Below are 20,680 nucleotides of genomic sequence, written 5' to 3' on the forward strand. Positions count from 1 at the left end.
TAAATAAAAATTTTTTAAAAATTGAAAAATTAAAAAAAAAAAGGAGTCACACGCTCCACTGACAAAGTCAGCCAGGCATCTTGTGTTTTGGTGCAATTTTAAATGGGACTGAATCCTTGACTCCTCTTTCTGCTGCTTCATTATTGGTATAGAAATGCAACTTTGCTTAATTTGTTTACCAGTGGAGTCATTTTGGTGGAGACTTTCAGGTTTTCTAAAGACAGTATCATGTCATCAGTGAATAATTAAACTTTGACTTCTTCCTTGCTGGTATGGATGCCTTTTATTTCCTTTTTGTTGTCTGAATGCTAAGGTCACGAGGATTTCTAGTACTATGTGAAACAGTAATGGTGAGAGTGGACATCCCTGTCTTGTTCCTGACCATCTTCAGCTTTTCCCCAGTGAGGATGATATCAGTTGTGAGCCTTTCATATATGGCCTTTATGATGTTGAGGTATGTTCCATCTATCACTATATTGTTGAGGGTTTTTATCAAGAATGAATACTGTACTTTGTCAAATGCTTTTACTGCATCTATTGAGAGGATCATATGGTTCTTATCCTTTCTTTTATTAATGTGGTTTATCACGTTGATTTATTTGTGAATACTGAACCACCCCTACAGCCCAGAAATAAATCCCACCTGATTAAGATTAATAATTCTTTTAACATACTGTTAAATTAGATTTGCTAGTATCTTGTTGATAATTTTTACATCCATGCTCATCAGGGACACTGTCCTATAATTCTCCTTTTAAGTAGAGTCTGTCTGGTTTTGGAATCAAAGATGCTGGTCTCATAGTGAGTTTGGAAGTTTTCCTTCTATTTCTATTTTCTGGAACAGTTTGAGAAGAAGAGATATTAACTCTTCTTTAAATGTCTGGTAGAATTCCCCTGGGAAATCATCTGGCCCTGGACTTTGGTTTGTTAGGAGATTTTTTATTAGCAATTCAATTTCTTTCCGTTTATGGGTCTATTCAAATTTTCTATTTCTTCCTGTTTCAGTTTTGGTCATTCGCAGGTTTCTAGGAATTTATCCATTTCTTCCAGATTGCCCCATTTGTTGACATACAGTTTTTCATAATATTCTCTTATAATTGTACTTCTGTGATATTGGTTTTGATTGCTGAGGCTAGGACTTCTAATACTATGTTGAATAGCAGTGGTGATAATGGACATCCCTGCCGTGTTCCTGACCTTAATGGAAAAGCTTTCAGTTTTTCTCCATTGAGAATGATATTTGCGGTGGGTTTTTCATAGATGGCTTTGATAATATTGAGGTATGTGCCCTCTATCCCTACACTTTGAAGAGTTTTGATCAGGAAGGGATGCTGTACTTTGTCAAATGCTTTTTCAGCATCTATTGAGAGTATCATATGGTTCTTGTTCTTTCTTTTATTAATGTGTTCTATCACATTGATTGATTTGCGGATGTTGAACCAACCCTGCAGCCCTGGAATAAATCCCACTTGATCGTGGTGAATAATCCTTTTAATGTACTTGTGATATTGGTTTTGATCTCTCCTCCTTCATTCATGTTTTTATTTATTTGGGTTCTTTCTCTTTTTGGTAAGTCTGGATGGGGGTTTATCAATTTAAAACCAATTCTTTCAAAGAACTAGCTCTTAGTTTTATTGATCTGTTCTACTGGTATTTTTGTTGTTGTTTATATATCATTTATTTCTCCTCTATCTTTTTTCTTCTGGTTTTAGGCTTTATTTATTATTCCTTTTCTAGCTCTTTTAGGTGTAAGTTAGGTTATGTATTTGAGATTTTTCTTACTTCTTGAGGTAGGCCTGTATTGCAAAATACATCCCTTAGTCACTACTCCATGAAGCAGTGAGGCTGTGAAGACTGTTTCTAGGGGTGCCTGGGTGGCTCAGTGGGTTAAAGGCTCTGCCTTCGGCTCAGGTCAAGATCTCAGGGTCCTGGGATCAAGCTCCACATCAGCCTCTCTGCTTGGTGGGGAGCCTGCTTCCTCCTCTCTCTCTGTCTGCCTCTCTGCCTACTTGTAATCTCTGTCTGTCAAATAAATAAATAAAATCTTAAAAAAAAAAAAAAGACTGTTTCTAAGCCTGAGAGACTGAAGTCTAGGAAAGTCCAGAAAAGACTTTTTGTGAGATCTTTTTACTGCTAACCAGTTGGCCTTCTCTTAGCAGCATCCTGAAATCCCTGGGCACCTTCTCTTCGAGCTTTCACACAGTGCAAAGTAATCTCGGACCATAAACCATGGACAATTTAAGTAGGTTACAGAGACATGACTAGATTAAAGATTTTAAAGTCATCCTCACTACGATCTCTAATTTAGATACTGGACTTTCGCTGTGACCCATAAATTCTCTTTGCTCTAGGACAGTCCTAATCCCCCGCTCACGAAAGGCACAAGCACCCAAATACAAACCCAAAATTTTCATAAATAACTTTCCCACCCGATACTACACTACCCTGGGTATTTAGTACCTGGGTTTAGTTATTTTCTGCGGTTCCACACCCTCATGATTTGCAGGGAAGATCCTCTCTCTCCAGCTCAATGAATCGCTATTCTCACCCTAGTCCCATGCCTCATAAGAGCCTCAGCCCATCAGAGGAGCAAGGGGCATACAATGGTCTGTTGGCATTCATAGAAGATTACCAAACCTAACAATCTAAGACTATTTCTTCAATGACTCCAGCTATGGGGTTTGATTTCAAAATGAAATCCAATTATAGAGGAAGAGCTTCTTCCTCTCTCCTGTCCCTCCAAGCATCATTACTCACCTAAGGAAAACTTCTTCCATGGTAGTAATTGAGACACCAAAGCTACTAATGCCCAGCTCTTTCTGTCTGTTTTCCAGATCAGTAAGCACATCTTTAAACCTAGAATAAGAAGAAGAAGAGTAGAAGTTACCACCAAAACAGATTATTTTCAAATTAATATTTCTTTTTCCTAATTAATTTTCTTCAGCAGTGGAAAAAGGAAGGAAGGAAGGAAGGAAAAAAGAAAGAGAGGGAGAGAGAAAAGAGAGAAGAGAAGAAACAAAAGAAAAAAAGGAAGGAAGGGGGCGGGGAGGAAGGAAGGAAAAGAAATTGAGTGCCAAAAAATTAAAATGAAGGGACAGAAAAAGATTCCAATTCAACAACAGTCATGTCTGTGCACTTTTCCTTCCATGCTCCAGCCATCCTGGCCTTTGTCTAGGCTCTCAAATGTGACTTGTCCTTTTTTTTTTTTTTTTTTTTTTTTCAAAAAAAAAGTCACTGTTCAAATTTTATTTGGTATTTTAGTTGGTATGACACTTAGTTGGTTGCATGGTCTTTTTACATTATATGGCAATGTACAATATATTCTGACATACATGGTACGCGAAGTAAGATCCTTTGGAACAGTTATGCACAATACATGCAATAATGAATTTATATGTTGGAGCCCAGGATGTGGCTGACTGGAAAAGATGGACTACGCATGTTGGGTGTTGGGTGAAGGAACCAGAAGTCATAGAACACACAGGAAATACACATCTGGTTGGAAGAGCATCTGCAGCATACGCAATATCAGCAGTGGTGCCTCTGAGATGAACCCATTTAGGACTACAAAGGCAGGTATCACCCAGCATTAGGGTATAGCTGCAGGCTTTGCTGAACCATTCCTATTTAGAACTTTAGGAAACTGATGTTTTTTCCTTAGGCCATTTTGATATTATTTGAGTAACAGATCAGATAATAAGGACAAAGTACACAACCTCCAACTAAAACCCTGTCGTAGTCTAGACAGTGAAGTGATACATTAGAAAACTTTAAAACTGCAGCTCCTTTTGGATCCCCCAGAGTGTATCTGCACTCTTCTTCAAACGGGCCTCCTCCTCAGGAGTCAAGGGTCACCTTCACAACATCTGAAATTCCATTCTGTCCCAAGACGCAAGGAACACTAAGGAAGACATCATCTTTTATTCCATAGAGACCCTTAATCATGGTGGAAATTGGATGCACCTGCCTAAGATTCTTCATTATACTTTCTGCCAAATCTGCCACAGACAGTCCAATGGCCCAGGAAGTGTAGCCTTTCAGTTTGATTACCTCATAAGCACTGTCAACCACCTGTTTGTGAACCTCTTTCCACTGTTCCTTATCTGCATCAGTGCCTAAGTCAGGGTGCAGATTCTTCAGAGAGACACCAGCAATGTTTACTCCACTCCATACAGGCACACTGGAATCTCCATGCTCCCCGAGGATCCACCCGTGACAGCTTAACGGGTGAACTCCCAGCCTTTCTCCCATCAGGTACCGGAACCGGGCTGAATCCAGATTGCAACCACTTCCAATGACACGGTTTTTGGGAAAGCCACTTATCTTCCAAGCCACAGAGGTCAAGATATCCACTGGATTGGAAACAACAAGCAACTTGCAGTTTGGGCTGTATTTGATGGCACTGGGAATGATGAACTTAAAGATGTTCACGTTATGCTGGACCAAATTAAGAAGGCTTTCTCCCTCTTGCTGACATGCACCAGCTGTGATAATAACCAGCTTGGAGTTTGCAGTCACATTATAGTCTTTGCCAGAGACAATTTTTGGTGTTCTAAGAAAAGGCTTCCATGCTGGAGATCCATCATCTCTCCCTTCAGTTTGTCTTCCATGACATCAACAAGAGCAAGTTCATCTGCCAAGTCCTTCATTAAGATACTGATGGCGCAAGCCATGCCAACAGCACCAACCCCAACACCTGTAATCTTATTTTGGGGGACATGTTCTTCCTTAAGAAGATTCTGAATCAGCTGATCTTTGAGAGTTGCCATTTTGGACTTAGAAGCAAAAGGAATCGGGAGTGCACGTCGGGAGGGCGGGCGTCAGCGGCGCATGAGACTGGATCCGGAGCAGCGGCTCCGACACCGACTTGTCCTTCTTTATATCTGATTTTTTTCCCAAAAATTGTTTCTAACCTACCTCCTCTCCTACCTAAATTTTATTCATCATTTGAATATTGGTTTACATGTCGCTCACTTTTCCTCATGTTTCCAATATAAGAGCACCTTGCCCTTCCCTAAATAATTTTTATAATTTTGACTCATTAATGATTATTTTACCCCTCCATCAAATATTTATGTAGTGCCAAATACATGCTACAAAATGTTCTGGGTCCAAGAGACACAGAAGTGAACAACACTAAGTCCCTAATATAACATTTTAGTGTAAGACAATACAATAAACAGGGGCGCCTGGGTGGCTCAGTGGGTAAAGCCTCTGCCTTCGGCTCAGGTCATGATCTCAGGGTCCTGGGATGGAGTCCCGCATCTGGCTCTCTGCTCGGCAGTGAGCCTGCTTCCTCCTCTCTCTCTGCTTCTCTGCCTACTTGTGATCTCTGTCTGTCAAATAAATAATAAATCAAAACCACAATGAGATACCATCTCACACCAGTCAGAATGGCTAAAATTAACAAGTCAGGAAATGACAGATGTTGGCGAGGATGCGGAGAAAGGGGAACCCTCCTCCACTGTTGGTGGGAATGCAAGCTGGTCCAACCACTCTGGAAAACAGCATGGAGGTTCCTCAAAATGTTGAAAATAGAACTACCCTATGACCCAGCAATTGCACTACTGGGTATTTACCCTAAAGATACAAACATAGTGATCCGAAGGGGCACGTGTACCCGAATGTTTATAGCAGCAATGTCTACAATAGCCAAACTATGGAAAGAACCTAGATGTCCATCAACACATGAATGGATAAAGAAGATGTGGTATATATACACAATGGAATACTATGCAGCCATCAAAAGAAATGAAATCTTGCCATTTGCGACGACGTGGATGGAACTAGAGGGCACCATGCTTAGTGAAATAAGTCAATCAGAGAAAGACAACTATCATATGATCTCCCTGATATGAGGACATGGAGAAGCAACATGGGGGGTTAGTGCGATAGGAGAAGAATAAATGAAACAAGATGGGATTGGGAGGGAGACAAACCATAAATGACTCTTAATCTCACAAAACAAACTGGGGGTTGCTGGGGGGAGGTGGGGTTGGGAGAGGGGGAGGGGGTTATGGACATTGGGGAGGGTATGTGCTATCGTGAGTGCTGTGAAGTGTGTAAACCTGGCAATTCACAGACCTGTACCCCTGGGGATAAAAATACATTATATGTTTATATAAAAAAAAAAAATTGGAAGGGGAGGCGAACCATAAGAGACTATGGACTCTGAAAAACAACCTGAGGGTTTTGAAGGGTCAGGGGTGGGAGGCTGGGGGAACAGGTGGTGGGTAATAGGGAGGGCACGTTTTGCATGGAGCACTGGGTGTTGTGCAAAAACAATGAATACTGTTATGCTGAAAAAATAAAAAAAATTTAAAAAAGTAAAAAAAAAATCTTAAAAAAAAAAGACAATACAATAAACAAATAAATGAATAATATGATGTCAGGCATATCAACTTTCTTCTCTTCATCCAGAGTAATGGTTACTATTCATTCCTGTATCCCTTCCACAATATAGAACCATATAAATTTTAAAAATTTGGAAATTTTCTGATTCATGATCTCAGTTAAGATTAAAAAGAACACTGTGAGTCTACATCAAGCAATCATGAAAAGAAAAAAATTGCATATAAAAATCCTATTTGGATTTGCCTATTCTGAATATGTCATATAAATGGAATTATACAGTATGTGGCCTTTTGTGTCTTCACTTGTCTTAATGACTTCAAAGTTCATCCAAGTTGTTGCATGTATAACATTTCATTCCTTTAATATTTTTTATTCCATTATATGGATATACCATATTTTGTTTATCCATACATGAATCAATAGACATTTGGGTAACTTCTACTTTTTCACTATTACTAATAATGCTACTAAAAACTTTTTTGTGGACATAAATTTCCAAAACTTCCGGGTATATACCGAGATGTGGAATTGCTGGATCAAATGGTAACTCAATCTTTTTGAGGAATTCATAAATACTTTTCCAAAGTGGCTACACTATTCTACATGCTTACCAGCAATGTATAAACGTTCTGACTTCTCCATATCAAAACTCAAACTTGTATTTTCTTTAAGAAAATATTATCCCATCCTACTGGATGTGCAGCAGTATCTCACTGTGGTTATTATTTTCTGCTTTTTTAATACTAATGATATTGAGCATCATCTCACGTATCTTGGTCATTTATATTTTTTTAAAAACATCTATTCAAATTCTTTGCCCATTTCTAAATTAAATGACTTGTCTTTTAAGAGCAAGGTGAGAAGATATTTTACATATTCTGTGTACTAGTCATTTATCAGATATATGTGATTTACAATTTTTCCCCATTATTTGGGCTGCATCTTTCTTGATAGTGTACTTGTAGGTGAAACATTTTAATTTTTCATGAAGTCAATTAATCTATTTCTATTTCTTGGTTGCTTATATTTTTTCACGTCATATCTAAGAAAAATTGCCTAATCCAAGGTCACTAAGATTTATGCCTGTATATTTTTCCTAAAAGCTCCATTCTTGTATTAGGCCTTTGCTCCATTTGACATTTTTTACAAGATTTTATTTATTTATTTGACAGACAGAGATCACAAGTAGGCAGAGAGGCAGGTGGGGGGTGGGGGGAGGAAGCAGGCTCCCTGCAGAGCAGAGAGCCCGATGTGGGGTTCGATCCCTGGACCCTGGGATCATGACCTGAGCCGAAGGCAGAGGCTTTAACCCACTGAGACACCCAGGCACCCCAACCTAATTTTTTGTCTATGGTGTGAGAGTAAGGATCCAGCTTTATTCTTTTCCATGTAAATATAATAATAATGTTCCAGCATCGTTTGCTAAAAAGACTGTTATTTCCCCAACTGAACTGTTTCTGGATGCTTGAGAAAATCAATTTTATGTAAAGCTTTTATCTTGAATTCTGATTTACTTCATTTCTGTGCATGTCTATCCTTATTCTAGTACCACATATTTTGATTTCTATCATTTCATAGTAAGTTTTGAAATCAGCAAATATGAATCCTCAAACTTTCCTCTTTGTCAAGATTGTTTGGTTATTTAGCAACCCTTCCATTCCATATTAATTTTAGGATCAGTCTGTCAATTTCTGCAAAAAAAAAAAAAGGGCAGTTGGAATTTTTTATTTTTTTAAGACTTTTTATTTTGGAGTAATTTTACGAAAGAGTTGTGAAGATATTAAGGAAAATTCCTGTAAACCCTTCATCCAGATTTCTCTAATATTAACATAGTTCACCTACTAAAATAAGAAATTAACAGTGGTTCATTAAGTCAAGCAGAGAAAGTCAATTATCATATGGTTTCACTTATGGAGCATAAGAACAACATGGAGGACATTAGGAGAAGGAAAGGAAAAGTGAATCGGGGAAACAGAAGGGGGAGATGAACCATGAATGAGAGACTGTGGACTCTGAGAAACAGAGGGTTTTGGGTGGGGGATGGGTGAGCCTGGTGGTGGGTATTAAGGAGGGCACGTATTGCATGGAGCACTGGGTGTGGTGCATAAACAATGTATCTTGGAACACTGAAAAAAATAAAATAAAATTAAGATGTTAAAAAAAATGCCAAGGTCATGAAAAAAAAGAAAGAACAACTGTCAAAGAATGTAGAAGAATAAGGAAACATGATAACTAAATACAGTTAGAATCCTAGATTGTATCTTGAAACAGTTGGAATTTTTTATAGGCATCATGTTGATTATGTAGGGAATCCTGCCATCTTAGTATCAATCCATGAATACAGGACGTCATTCCATTTCCTTGGGTCTTCTTTAACTTCTTTCAAAGATTTTTTTATAGTTTTCAAAAAGTTGTATGTCACACAGTTCTTTTGTTAAATTTTTGCTATTTTATTGTTTCTATGGTACTGTACATGGAATTATTTTCTTAATTTCATTTTTGGACTGCTCACTGCTAGTATATAGAGAATATAAATAATATTTTAATATTATACCTTGCAACTTCACTGAGATAGTTTATTAGTCCTAATACATTTTTAAAGTTGGTTCTTTATAATTTTCCCTATATAAGAACATGTTATCTATGAATATAGATAGTTTCATTCCTCTTTCTGATTTGGATTCCTTTTACTTATCTTTCTTCTCTAGTTGCCTGCTGGGACAAGGTTTAATACAAATAGCAAAAGATGTCTCAGTTTGTTCTTTATCTTACAGGGAAAGCTTTTATCCTTTCACCACTAAATATGATGCTAGTTGTGGGTTTTTCACAGATGCCTGTTAACAAGCTGAGAAACTTGCTTTCTATTCCTAATTTGTTGAGGGTTTTTTTTTTTTTTAATCATGAATGGCTATGGATTGTGTCAAAGGTACTTCATTTTTTGAGATAATCATGTAATTTTTCTAAAGTTTGTTCTTTATTCTATTAATATGGTATTTTACATTGATAATTTTTGCATGTGTACCAACCTTGTACTCCTGAGACAAATCTGACTAGGTCGAAGTATATAATCCTTTTTAAATGCCTGTGGATTGGTTTTGCTAGTATTTTGTGTTTGGGTTGAATTGTTTTTGTTTTTGTTTTGTTTTTGCCTCAATATTCTAGAAGTGATTTTCTATAGTTTTATTTTTCTAGTTTTATTATATGGTTATACTGGCCTCATAAAATGGAACTAGTTCCCTCTTCTATTATGAAGTTTGCAAAAGACTGTATTCATCTTTGCTTAAACATCTGGTAGAACTCACCACTGAAGCCACCTGACCCTTGTCTTTTCACTATGAAAGATTCTGATTCCTAATTCAATCTCTACTTGCTAGAGATCTAATCAGATTTTTATTTTTTCTTGAGTCTTTTTTAATACTTTATTTTTAAAATAGTTTTAGGTTTACAATAAAATTGAAAGAAAGGTACAGAGATTTCCTATATAACCCTGCTCCAACAAACATAGCCACCCCCACTACCACTATCACTCACCAGAATGTCACATTTTTTTTTCACCAAAAATGAGCTTTCTTTGACTATCATACTCACCTAATATCCACAGTTTATTCAAAGGTTTACTCTTTGTGCTATATATTCAAAAGTTTGTACATTACAGAGTATTATTACAGAGTATTTTCACTGCCCTAAATATCTGTGCCTACTTATCTCATCCACCTACACCCTTGGCAACCACTGATCTTTTCATTGTCTCCACAGGTTTACCTTTTCCAGAATGTTGAGAGTTGAAATCATCTGGTGTGTAGCCTTTTCAGATTGGCTTCTTCCACTTAATAATATGCATTTAAGGTCCCCATGTCTCCTCACAGTTTGATACCTCATTTCTGTGAAATGCTGAGTAATATTTCATTGTCAGGATGAACCACAGTTCATCCATTCACTTACTGAGGACATCTTGCTTGCTTCCCAAGTATTGGCAATTATGAATAAAGTTGCTATAAGTATCTATGTGTAGGTTTTTGTGTGTATGTAAGTTTTTAACTACTTTGGATATACACCAAGGCATGTGATTGCTGAATCAAATGGCAAAAGCATGTTTAGTTTTGTAGGAAACCACTAAATTGTCTTCCAAAGTGGTTGTGCCATTTTACATTCTGCGAAGCAATGAATGAGAGTCCTTGTCGAATCCACAGCCTCGTCAGTATTTGGTGCTGTCAGTGCTCCAGATTTCAGTCATCCTAATCAGTGTGTGGTGGTATCTAATTATTGTTTTAATTTGTATTTACCTGATACGAGGTAAGCATCTTTTCGTATGTTTATCTGACATTCAGATGTCTTCTTTGGTGAGGTGTCTGTTAAAGTCTTTGGCTCATTTTTAGGAGTGCATGAGTGGCTCAGTCAGTTAAGCATCAGACTTTTGGTTTTGGCTCAAGTTGTTATCTCATGGGTCATGAGACTGAGCCCCATGTTGGGCTCTGCACTCAGTGCATAGTTGGCTCGGGTTTCTCTGTCTACCTCTGCCTCTGCCCTTCCCCCTCACATACTCTTTTTCTCTCTCTCTAAAACAATTAAGTAAGTCTTTTAAAAAGTTTTTGGCCCTTTTTTTTAATTTCTTTTCAGCATAACAGTATTCATTGTTTTTGCACTACACCCAGTGCTCCATGCAATACGTGCCCATTTTTAAATTGAGTTGTATGTCATCTTATTAATGTGTTCTAAGAGTTCTTTGAATATTTTGGATAACAGTCCTTTATCACATGTGTCTTCTACAAATACTTCTCCCAATCTGTGGCTTGATTCCTAATTCTCTGGATATTGCCCATCACAGAGCAATTTTTCATTTTAATAAAGCCCAGCTTTTCAATGATTTCTTTCAGAGATCATGCTGCTGGTGTTGTATCTAAAAACTCATTGCCATACCAAAGGGCATCTAGGTTTTCTACTAGATCTCCAGCAGTTTTTATTTTATCTATTTGAGAGAGAGAGAGAGAGAGAGAGAGAGAGAGAGCATGAGAGGGGAGAAGGTCAGAGGGAGAAGCAGACTCCCTGTGGAGCTGAGAGCCCAATGTGGGACTTGATCCTGGGACTCCAGGATCATGACCTGAGCCGAAGGCAGTGGTTTAACCAACTGAGACACTCAGGCGCCCCAACTTCTAGCAGTTTTATAGGTTTTCATTTTACATTTAGACCTACGATCCATTTTGAGTTACTTTTGTGAAGGGTATAAGATATGTGTCTTATTAATTTTTTTGCATATGGATGTCCAGTGGTTCTAGTACCATTTGTTGAAGAGACTGTCTTTTTTCCACTGCATTGCCTTTGCTTATTTGACAAAGATCAGTTGCCTATACGGATGTTGGTCTATTTCTGGACATGTTGCTTCTGTTCCACTGATCTACTTTTCTATTCTTTCACTAATATCATGCTGTCATGATTATGGCAGATTTATAACAAGTCTTGAAACTGGTTAGTGTCAGTCCTCCAGCTGTTCTCCTTCAATACTGTGTTGCCTGCCTTTTACCTCTCCATAAACTTTAGAATCAATTTGTTGATATCAAATAATTTATTGAGATTTTGATTAAGATTGCATTGAATCAAGGAGTGTCTGTGTGGCTCAGTCAGTTGAGGGTCTGACTCTTGATCTCAGCTCAGAATTTGATTTTAGGGTTGTGAGTTTGAGCTCCACGCTGGGCATGGAGCATACTTAAAAAAAAAAAAAAAAAAAGGACTGCACTGAATTATAGAGCGAGTTGGGAAAAACACATCTGACAATATTGTCTCTCTATACATAAACATAAAATATCTTGTTTTTTAGTTTTTTTATTTCATTCATCCAAGTTTGATAGTTTTCCTCATATAGAACTTGCATATGTTTGCTAGACTTATACCTAAGCATTTCATTTTTGGAGGTGCTAAATTTATTAGTGTGTTTAAAATTTCAAATTACACTTATTCATTGCTAATATATATAGGAAAGTGACTTACTTTTGCATATTAACTTTCTGTACTGAATCTTTGCTTTAATCACTTATTAATTCCAGAAGTTTGGGGAGGTTTTTTGGTCAATTCTTTCAGACATTTTGTATAAGATGATCATGTCATCTGTAAACAAAGGCAGTTTTATTTCTTCTTTCCCAATCTACATACATTCCCTTGTCTTTTCTTATTACATTATCTAGGACTTTCAGCACGATGTTGAGAGCTGTGGTGAGAGAGGACTTCCTTGCTTTGTTCCTGCTATTAATGGGAAAGCTTCAAGTTTCTCGCCATTGAGCATGATGTGTTAGCTACAGGCTTTTTGTAGATACTCCTTATCCAGTTGAAGAAGTTCCCCCTCACTTTTCTTTTGAGAATGCCAACAAGCTTGCTTTAAAGGAATATGAAGCTAGTAATTACATCTTGCAAGAAGATGAAGTTGGCCTGGTCCTGGAAGTTTATGATAAGTTTCCTCTTCCCTTAGTTTCTGTCTTTGGTTGTTTGCCTGGCTTTGGCAATGGCACAGTCCCAATTTCCATATGAAACTCCTGATGTAGAGCTGTGCACCATCATTCACACTGTAAGACCCTAACATGAAGCCAGAACCAAAAGGTCTAACAGCACTGTACAGTGTATATGCATGTATATACATAGCCACTCTATCTGCAAGACACTGTAATGGAAAGTTATAGCCAAAATTAGATCTAAAGTTGGAAGCTTCTTATCTTGCAATGTCTGCTAAGGAATGAGTATCTGCAGACAAACCTGCCAGTATCATTCCAAAAGCTGACCAAGATTAAAAAGTCATTCGTTGGGGGACGCCTTAGTGGCTCAGTTGGTTAAGCAGCTGCCTTCGGCTCAGGTCATGATCCCAGCGTCCTCGGATCGAGTCCCACATCAGGCTCCGTGCTCGGCAGGGAGTCTGCTTCTCTGTCTGTCTCTGCCTGCCACTCTGTCTGCCTGTGCTAGCTCTCGCTCTCTCTCTCTCTGACAAAAAATAATAAATAAAATCTTAAAAAAAAAAAAAAGTCATTCGTTGGAACCCTCTTTGTATAGCAGAGAAAGGACTAGCTTTTCTACCCCGAAGACAACACTATCTTTACATCTGATTCCAATAGCTATACTACTATTTTCACAGCCTTCACAGCATATATAACTTGAAAAACTCCCCATCAGGACAGAATGTAGAGGCTGACAATTCATACCCTGCCCCAACAGAGCTCACTGTGCTGAAATTTCTGGGGCTTCAAGGCCCACTGAAGCCGGAAACTAGTAACAGGCTCTCTCATTGGGTGCCCTGGAAAGTAAATTGACTATTACTTGTCAAGTGGCAATGAGAAATAATCTGCTTGCCAAGCCCAAGAAAATCGGGAAAAGCAAGAGTTATTTCTAGTAACCCAAAATCACTTATCTGAGATTTTCTGGATTCGTACCTGTGTGTGTACTGTTTGGGTAAGATAAATGATAATTCAGCTGCAACATTGCTCTCCAATCTGGCCTCAGGTATATGTTGATCGATCACTTCAATAATTTCTTCAACATTACAATGAGGTTCCTTCACCATAATTATGTGGTATCCCACACCTGAAAACAACCATTTAAAAATCAAAATTTAAAAAAGGTAACCTTCCAAATTAAACATCCCCCCCCCCCCAAAAAAAAACAGGCTCTTGCCTGTTAAAACTATCACTTTTAAAGAGGAAATGGATTTCAAATTACCTTCAACCCATTCCTCTTAGTCAGTCCCTGACTTTTTAACCTTTGGGTATATAGGTTTTTTACTCTGACCACAATTTAAACTTGTCGAAGTTTTATTGTTATATATCTTTTTTATTTGGCTTTTCTTCCTTCCATCATTCTATAAATACTTAGTGCTTACTCACCACTTTTCAGACACATGTCAAAGTTTCAGACACATGTCATTCACGTTAATGAACAAAACTGTAAAATTTTACCTTACTGTACTAGGAAGTCTTCACTTTGTCATATGAAAACAGGCTATATGGACTTCTAACACCAAGTCTGCCTGATACATTCAGGATTTTATACACACGCTCATGTTCATGTGCATGTTTGTGCACACGTGTGTGTACAGGTATACACACATATTCATCTTTCTGGTCTTGTTGCTGTTACTATTTTATCATTCATCACATTAAGGTGGCTTACTGTTAAATCCTAGAATGGAGATTTGAAGTCACTATTTCTAACTTCTTATATATACATGTGTACATCTAATGAAAACCACTCTTGTTTTTTTCAATGTCCTTCTGTTTTCTATCCCTGACCATCACACTTAATTTCTTATTGATCCTCCCAAAAAAACCTTAAGATCCAGGCTGACTTACTCATTGTTCTAGGGGTAATATAGTCACTTGCTTTCATTTACTTATCCAACTTCCTTAAAAATCATGTTCTTTTCTCCATTGCCTTTATAAAGCCTGCAACTAAAGACATTCTATGGATAATCAATATACTTGAGTAACAGTTTTGTGTCTATAACTAACCTACTATGGGGACATCAATTTCTATATCCTTGTCTGTTAGTACAAAAGCATTCAACAATATGAGTCCCTCTCTTTCTGACATTCACCAAATTGACTATTTAAACCCAACATCCTCTTTCACGGGGAAGTGGTAGCATATGAGAGTACAAAGCATGGGTCTTGGTGCCAGAGGGACCCACAGGTCCACTTACTCACATGGTTTGAATACATTACCTAATAAAAGCTCCAGTGTTCTGCTTCATAAAAATGGTGATTTCATAAAGATTAGATGAGATAATGTGTGTAAATATGAATATAATAACTTACCTATAATATATGTGAGTTGGATGAATGAATTCAAATACTGAATTTATGATTAATGGAACACCATGTTTAACTATTCTCATTAATTTGTTTCCTCCCAATTTTGAAGCACTCACTGCTTTGAGCCATGTAATTTCAGAACAAGTTATATAGGTTTTTATATTGTTCATTTTAATTTTACTAGTTTCACTGACTAACCAGACTGTATATTTATCAAAGTCAAGACAATTTTATTCCATTGTTCAGTCATTTTCTGTTCAGTAAATTCTTATTGATCAACTGCCACATCTCGGGAATATTCATGAAAATAAACTTGAAAGTATTTAACTCATTACACTGGGAGTTTGATATTGATTTGATTGGAAAGGGTAAGAAATATCTAGTCACTGATTTTTTCCTCTCCAAGCTGTGAATCTATGTACCAAATCCCTCAGAAGTATTACTTTACCCCTGCAACAAATTAACACATCAGAAGAAGCTATATGAAAGAAATAAACATGACCTTTGTGGGGTCAAAAAAGAATATTTTCCAAGTTAGAATACACTTGTTAAATGAAAATACAGAAAGGGAAATTAGAGAATCGATTCCATTTACTATAGCACCAAGAACCATAAGATACCTGGGCATAAACTTAACCAAAGAAGTAAAGGACCGTACTTGAGGAACTACAGAACACTCATGAAAGAAATTGAAGAAGACACAAAAAGATGGAAGACTGTTCCATGCTCTTGGATTGGAAGAATAAACATTGTTAAAATGTCTATACTGCCTAGAGCAATCTATACTTTTAATGCCATTCCGATCAAAATTCCACCGATATTTTTCAAAGAGCTGGAGCAAATAATCCTAAAATTTGTATGGAGTCAGAAGAGACCCCGAATTGCTAAGGAAATGTTGAAAAACAAAAACAAAACTGGCGGCATCACGTTACCCGATTTCAAGCTTTACTACAAAGCTGTGATCACCAAGACAGCGTGGTACTGGCATAAAAACAGACACATAGACCAGTGGAACAGAGTGGAGAGCCCAGATATGGACCCTCAACTCTATGGTGAAATAATCTTCGACAAAACAGGAAAAAATATTCAATGGAAAAAAGACAGTCTCTTCAATAAATGGTGCTGGGAAAACTGGACAGCGATATGTAGAAGAATGAAACTCGACCATTCTCTTACACCGTACACAAAGATAAACTCGAAATGGATAAAAGACCTCAACGTGAGACAGGAATCTATCAGAATCCTAGAGGAGAACATAGGCAGTAACTTCTTCGATATCAGCCACAGCAACTTCTTTCAAGATATGTCTCCAAAGGCCAAGGAAACAAAAGCAAAAATGAACTTTTGGGACTTCATCAAGATCAAAAGCTTCTGCACAGCAAAGGAAACAGTCAACAAAACAAAGAGGCAACCCACGGAATGGGAGAAGATATTTGCAAATGACAGCACACACAAAAGGTTGATATCCAGGATCTATAAAGAACTTCTCAAACTCAACATACACAAAACAGATAATCATATCAAAAATGGGCAGAAGATATGAACAGACACTTCTCCAACGAAGACATACAAATGGCTATCAGACACATGAAAAAATGTTCATCATCACTAGCCATCAGGGAGATTCAAATTAAAACAACATTGAGATACCACCTGACACCAGTTAGAATGGCCAAAATTAGCAAGACAGGAAACAACGTGTGCTGGAGAGGATGTGGAGAAAGGGGAACCCTCTTACACTGTTGGTGGGAATGCAAGTTAGTGCAGCCACTTTGGAGAACAGTGTGGAGATTCCTGAAGAAATTAAGAATAGAGCTTCCCTATGACCCTGCAATTGCACTGCTGGGTATTTACCCCAAAGATACAGATGTAGTGAAAAGAAGGGCCATCTGTACCCCAATGTTTATTGCAGCAATGGCCACGGTCGCCAAAATGTGGAAAGAACCAAGATGCCCTTCAATGGATGAATGGATAAGGAAGATGTGGTCCATATACACAATGGAGTATTATGCCTCCATCAGAAAGGACGAATACCCAACTTTTGTAGCAACATGGACGGGACTGGAAGAAATTATGCTGAGCGAAATAAGTCAAGCAGAGAGAGTCAAGTATCATATGGTCTCACTTATTTGTGGAGCATAACAAATAACATGGAGGACATGGGGAGATGGAGAGGAGAGAGAGGGAGTTGAGGGAAACTGGAAGGGGAGATGAACCATGAGAGACTATGGACTCTGAAAAACAACCAGAGGGTTTTGAAGGGGCGGCGGGGGGGGGGGGTGGTGGTGGTGGGGTGGGACGTTGAGGAACCAGGTGGTGGGTAATAGGGAGGGCACGTACTGCATGGAGCACTGGGTGTGATGCCAAAACAATGAACACTGTTATGCTGTAAATAAGCAAATAAAAATAAATAAATAAATTAAAAAAAAAAGAATACACTTGTTAAGTAATAATGGGAAGTAATCAACTAGATAGGAACTGTCTAAATTACAAAGAGTTGATTTAAATAGTTTAGTTCTAACATAATAGGACACAGGAAGCTCTTGAAGACCTGTGTAGAGCGACAAAAAATTGTAATAATCATGTTAGAATATATTATTAAGCCATTAGCATCAAAACAATGATCAGAGAGAGGACCATATGTTCTTTTCAGGAAAATTGAAGAGCCACAACACTGAAGGGATCCGTTGACCATGATGGCTATACCGTCACCCAGGACATCAGCTTCATCCATGTGATGGGTGGTCAGTAAGATGGTACGTTCATATCTATACTGCTGAAGGACACTGCAGGTGAATCTTCTCGAAACTGGGTCCATGCCAGATGTTGGCTCATCAAGTATCACCACCTGAAGACCAGAAGAACAATTCATGATCGCTGCTGTGTCCCTTATGGGATAACTTACTATTTGTGGGGCACATACTTAAGATACATAACTTAAACTACATTATATTAAGAACTCTGCAAAATTAATAGTAATCTCAAAACCCATAATCACATTACACCACCAGGTCAATAATAGGAACCCCCTCTGATTATCATTTCAGAAGTTCCTTTCAGAAAGTTAGATTCATATCAGCTTTTAGGTTTGTGTCAGGTGAGTTTCATTTATAAGGTGGAGCAGGGACTCAAGTTAACCATTCTTTACCTTGGAGCCTCCTATAAGTGCTATAATGATAGTTTGCGCTTCATTCCTCCACTCAGTGACTGTGCAAGTGCATCATGCTTTTCCAGCAGATCAAAAGAAGTCAGCACATTATTAACTTCTGTGGCACGTATCTCTGGAGGTACTCCTTTTATCTAGAAAGATAGGGCCAGAGATTACAAGGTACTTCCAACTTTATTCTTTTTTTTTTCAGTAATCATTTTTATTACACAATTCATAACATGAAATTTCAAATATAGACAGAGTAAACAAAATACAACATAATGAATATAATGATGACTATGTGTTCAGTACTTTTGTCAATTTTTCTTCAGATAGCCTCCTATATGTTTTTTTTATTTATTTATTTATTTATTTATTTATTTTTGGCTAACTGAACATAATTTTTTTTTTATTTGTTTATTTACAGCATAACAGTGTTCATTGTTTTGGCATCACACCCAGTGCTCCATGCAGTACTTGCCCTCCCTATTACCCACCACCTGGTTCCTCAACCTCCCACCCCACCACCCCTTCAAAACCCTCTGGTTGTTTTTCAGAGTCCATAGTCTCTCATAGTTCATCTCCCCTTCCAATTTCCCTCAACTCCCTCTCCTCTCCATCTCCCCATGTCCTCCATGTTATTTGTTATGCTCCACAAATAAGTGAGACCATATGATACTTGACCCTCTCTGCTTGACTTATTTCGCTCAGCATAATTTCTTCCAGTCCCGTCCATGTTGCTACAAAAGTTGGGTATTCATCCTTTCTGATGGAGGCATAATACTCCATTGTGTATATGGACCACATCTTCTTTATCCATTCATCCATTGAAGGGCATCTTGGTTCTTTCCACAGTTTGGCGACCGTGGCCATTGCTGCAATAAACATTGGGGTACAGATGGCCCTTCTTTTCACTACATCTGTATCTTTGGGGTAAATACCCAGCAGTGCAATTGCAGGGTCATAGGGAAGCTCTATTCTTAATTTCTTCAGGAATCTCCACACTGTTCTCCAAAGTGGCTGCACTAACTTGCATTCCCACCAACAGTGTAAGAGGGTTCCCCTTTCTCCACATCCTCTCCAACACATGTTGTTTCCTGTCTTGCTAATTTTGGCCGTTCTAACTGGTGTCAGGTGGTATCTCAATGTTGTTTTAATTTGAATCTCCCTGATGGCTAGTGATGGTGAACATTTTTTCATGTGTCTGATAGCCATTTGTATGTCTTCGTTGGAGAAGTGTCTGTTCATATCTTCTGCCCATTTTTTGATATGATTATCTGTTTTGTGTGTGTTGAGTTTGAGAAGTTCTTTATAGATCCTGGATATCAACCTTTTGTGTGTACTGTCATTTGCAAATATCTTCTCCCATTCCGTGGGTTGCCTCTTTGTTTTGTTGACTGTTTCCTTTGCTGTGCAGAAGCTTTTGATCTTGATGAAGTCCCAAAAGTTCATTTTTGCTTTTGTTTCCTTGGCCTTTGGAGACATATCTTGAAAGAAGTTGCTGTGGCTGATATCGAAGAGGTTGCTGCCTATGTTCTCCTCTAGGATTCTGATAGATTCCTGTCTCACGTTGAGGTCTTTTATCCATTTCGAGTTTATCTTTGTGTACGGTGTAAGAGAATGGTCGAGTTTCATTCTTCTACATATCGCTGTCCAGTTTTCCCAGCACCATTTATTGAAGAGACTGTCTTTTTTCCATTGAATATTTTTTCCTGTTTTGTCGAAGATTATTTCACCATAGAGTTGAGGGTCCATATCTGGGCTCTCCACTCTGTTCCACTGGTCTATGTGTCTGTTTTTATGCCAGTACCACGCTGTCTTGGTGATCACAGCTTTGTAGTAAAGCTTGAAATCGGGGTAACGTGATGCCGCCAGTTTTGTTTTTGTTTTTCAACATTTCCTTAGCAATTCGGGGTCTCCTCTGATTCCATACAAATTTTAGGATTATTTGCTCCAGCTCTTTGAAAAATACCAGTGGAATTTTGATCGGAATGACATTAAAATCCAACTTTATTCTTCAAAAAATTCTTATATCAGAACTTCTCTTACACAGTTATCTATATATAAGACAATTCTTTTTCCTTTTGCTTTCCTTTATGGTAAAAGAACAATGCCAAAAAACCTTCCACTATATTATGGTAAGGATGTTGATCCTTGGTCACACTGCCTGAAGCATATGAAGAGTGGAGGAAAAGAACATCACTCTGACTCACCACACAGTAGAAATAGAGATGTTCTGATACTGTCAATTCTGAAAACAATATGTCATTCTGGGGGCAAAAGCCCAAGTCATTCCTGACGTGAACCATGTCTTTTGAGATATCATATCCACTAATATACACCTTTCCACTTGAAGGAAGAATCAAACCTGGAATTAAGCAGAAGACATCACAGA

General features: G+C 37.9%; 1 protein-coding gene and 2 pseudogenes across 1 annotated transcript in view; all 3 read right to left on the reverse strand.

Annotated features, from left to right (window-relative positions):
• The window catches only part of LOC123933608 (phospholipid-transporting ATPase ABCA3-like), a 138,512-nt gene that overhangs the window by 62,517 nt on the left and 55,315 nt on the right, over positions 1–20,680 (reverse strand). Inside the window, 6 exon segments of the mRNA XM_045992948.1 lie at positions 2,758–2,856; positions 13,761–13,911; positions 17,775–17,985; positions 18,286–18,317; positions 18,320–18,437; positions 20,499–20,653. Of these exon segments, the coding sequence (XP_045848904.1) occupies positions 2,758–2,856; positions 13,761–13,911; positions 17,775–17,985; positions 18,286–18,317; positions 18,320–18,437; positions 20,499–20,653 (766 nt within the window).
• Positions 3,537–4,823, reverse strand: LOC123933854 (annotated as a pseudogene).
• On the reverse strand, positions 12,808–13,616 carry LOC123934131 (annotated as a pseudogene).

Source organism: Meles meles, chromosome 21 (genome assembly GCF_922984935.1).
Source record: "Meles meles chromosome 21, mMelMel3.1 paternal haplotype, whole genome shotgun sequence".
In the NCBI taxonomy this organism is placed as follows: Eukaryota; Metazoa; Chordata; class Mammalia; order Carnivora; family Mustelidae; genus Meles; species Meles meles.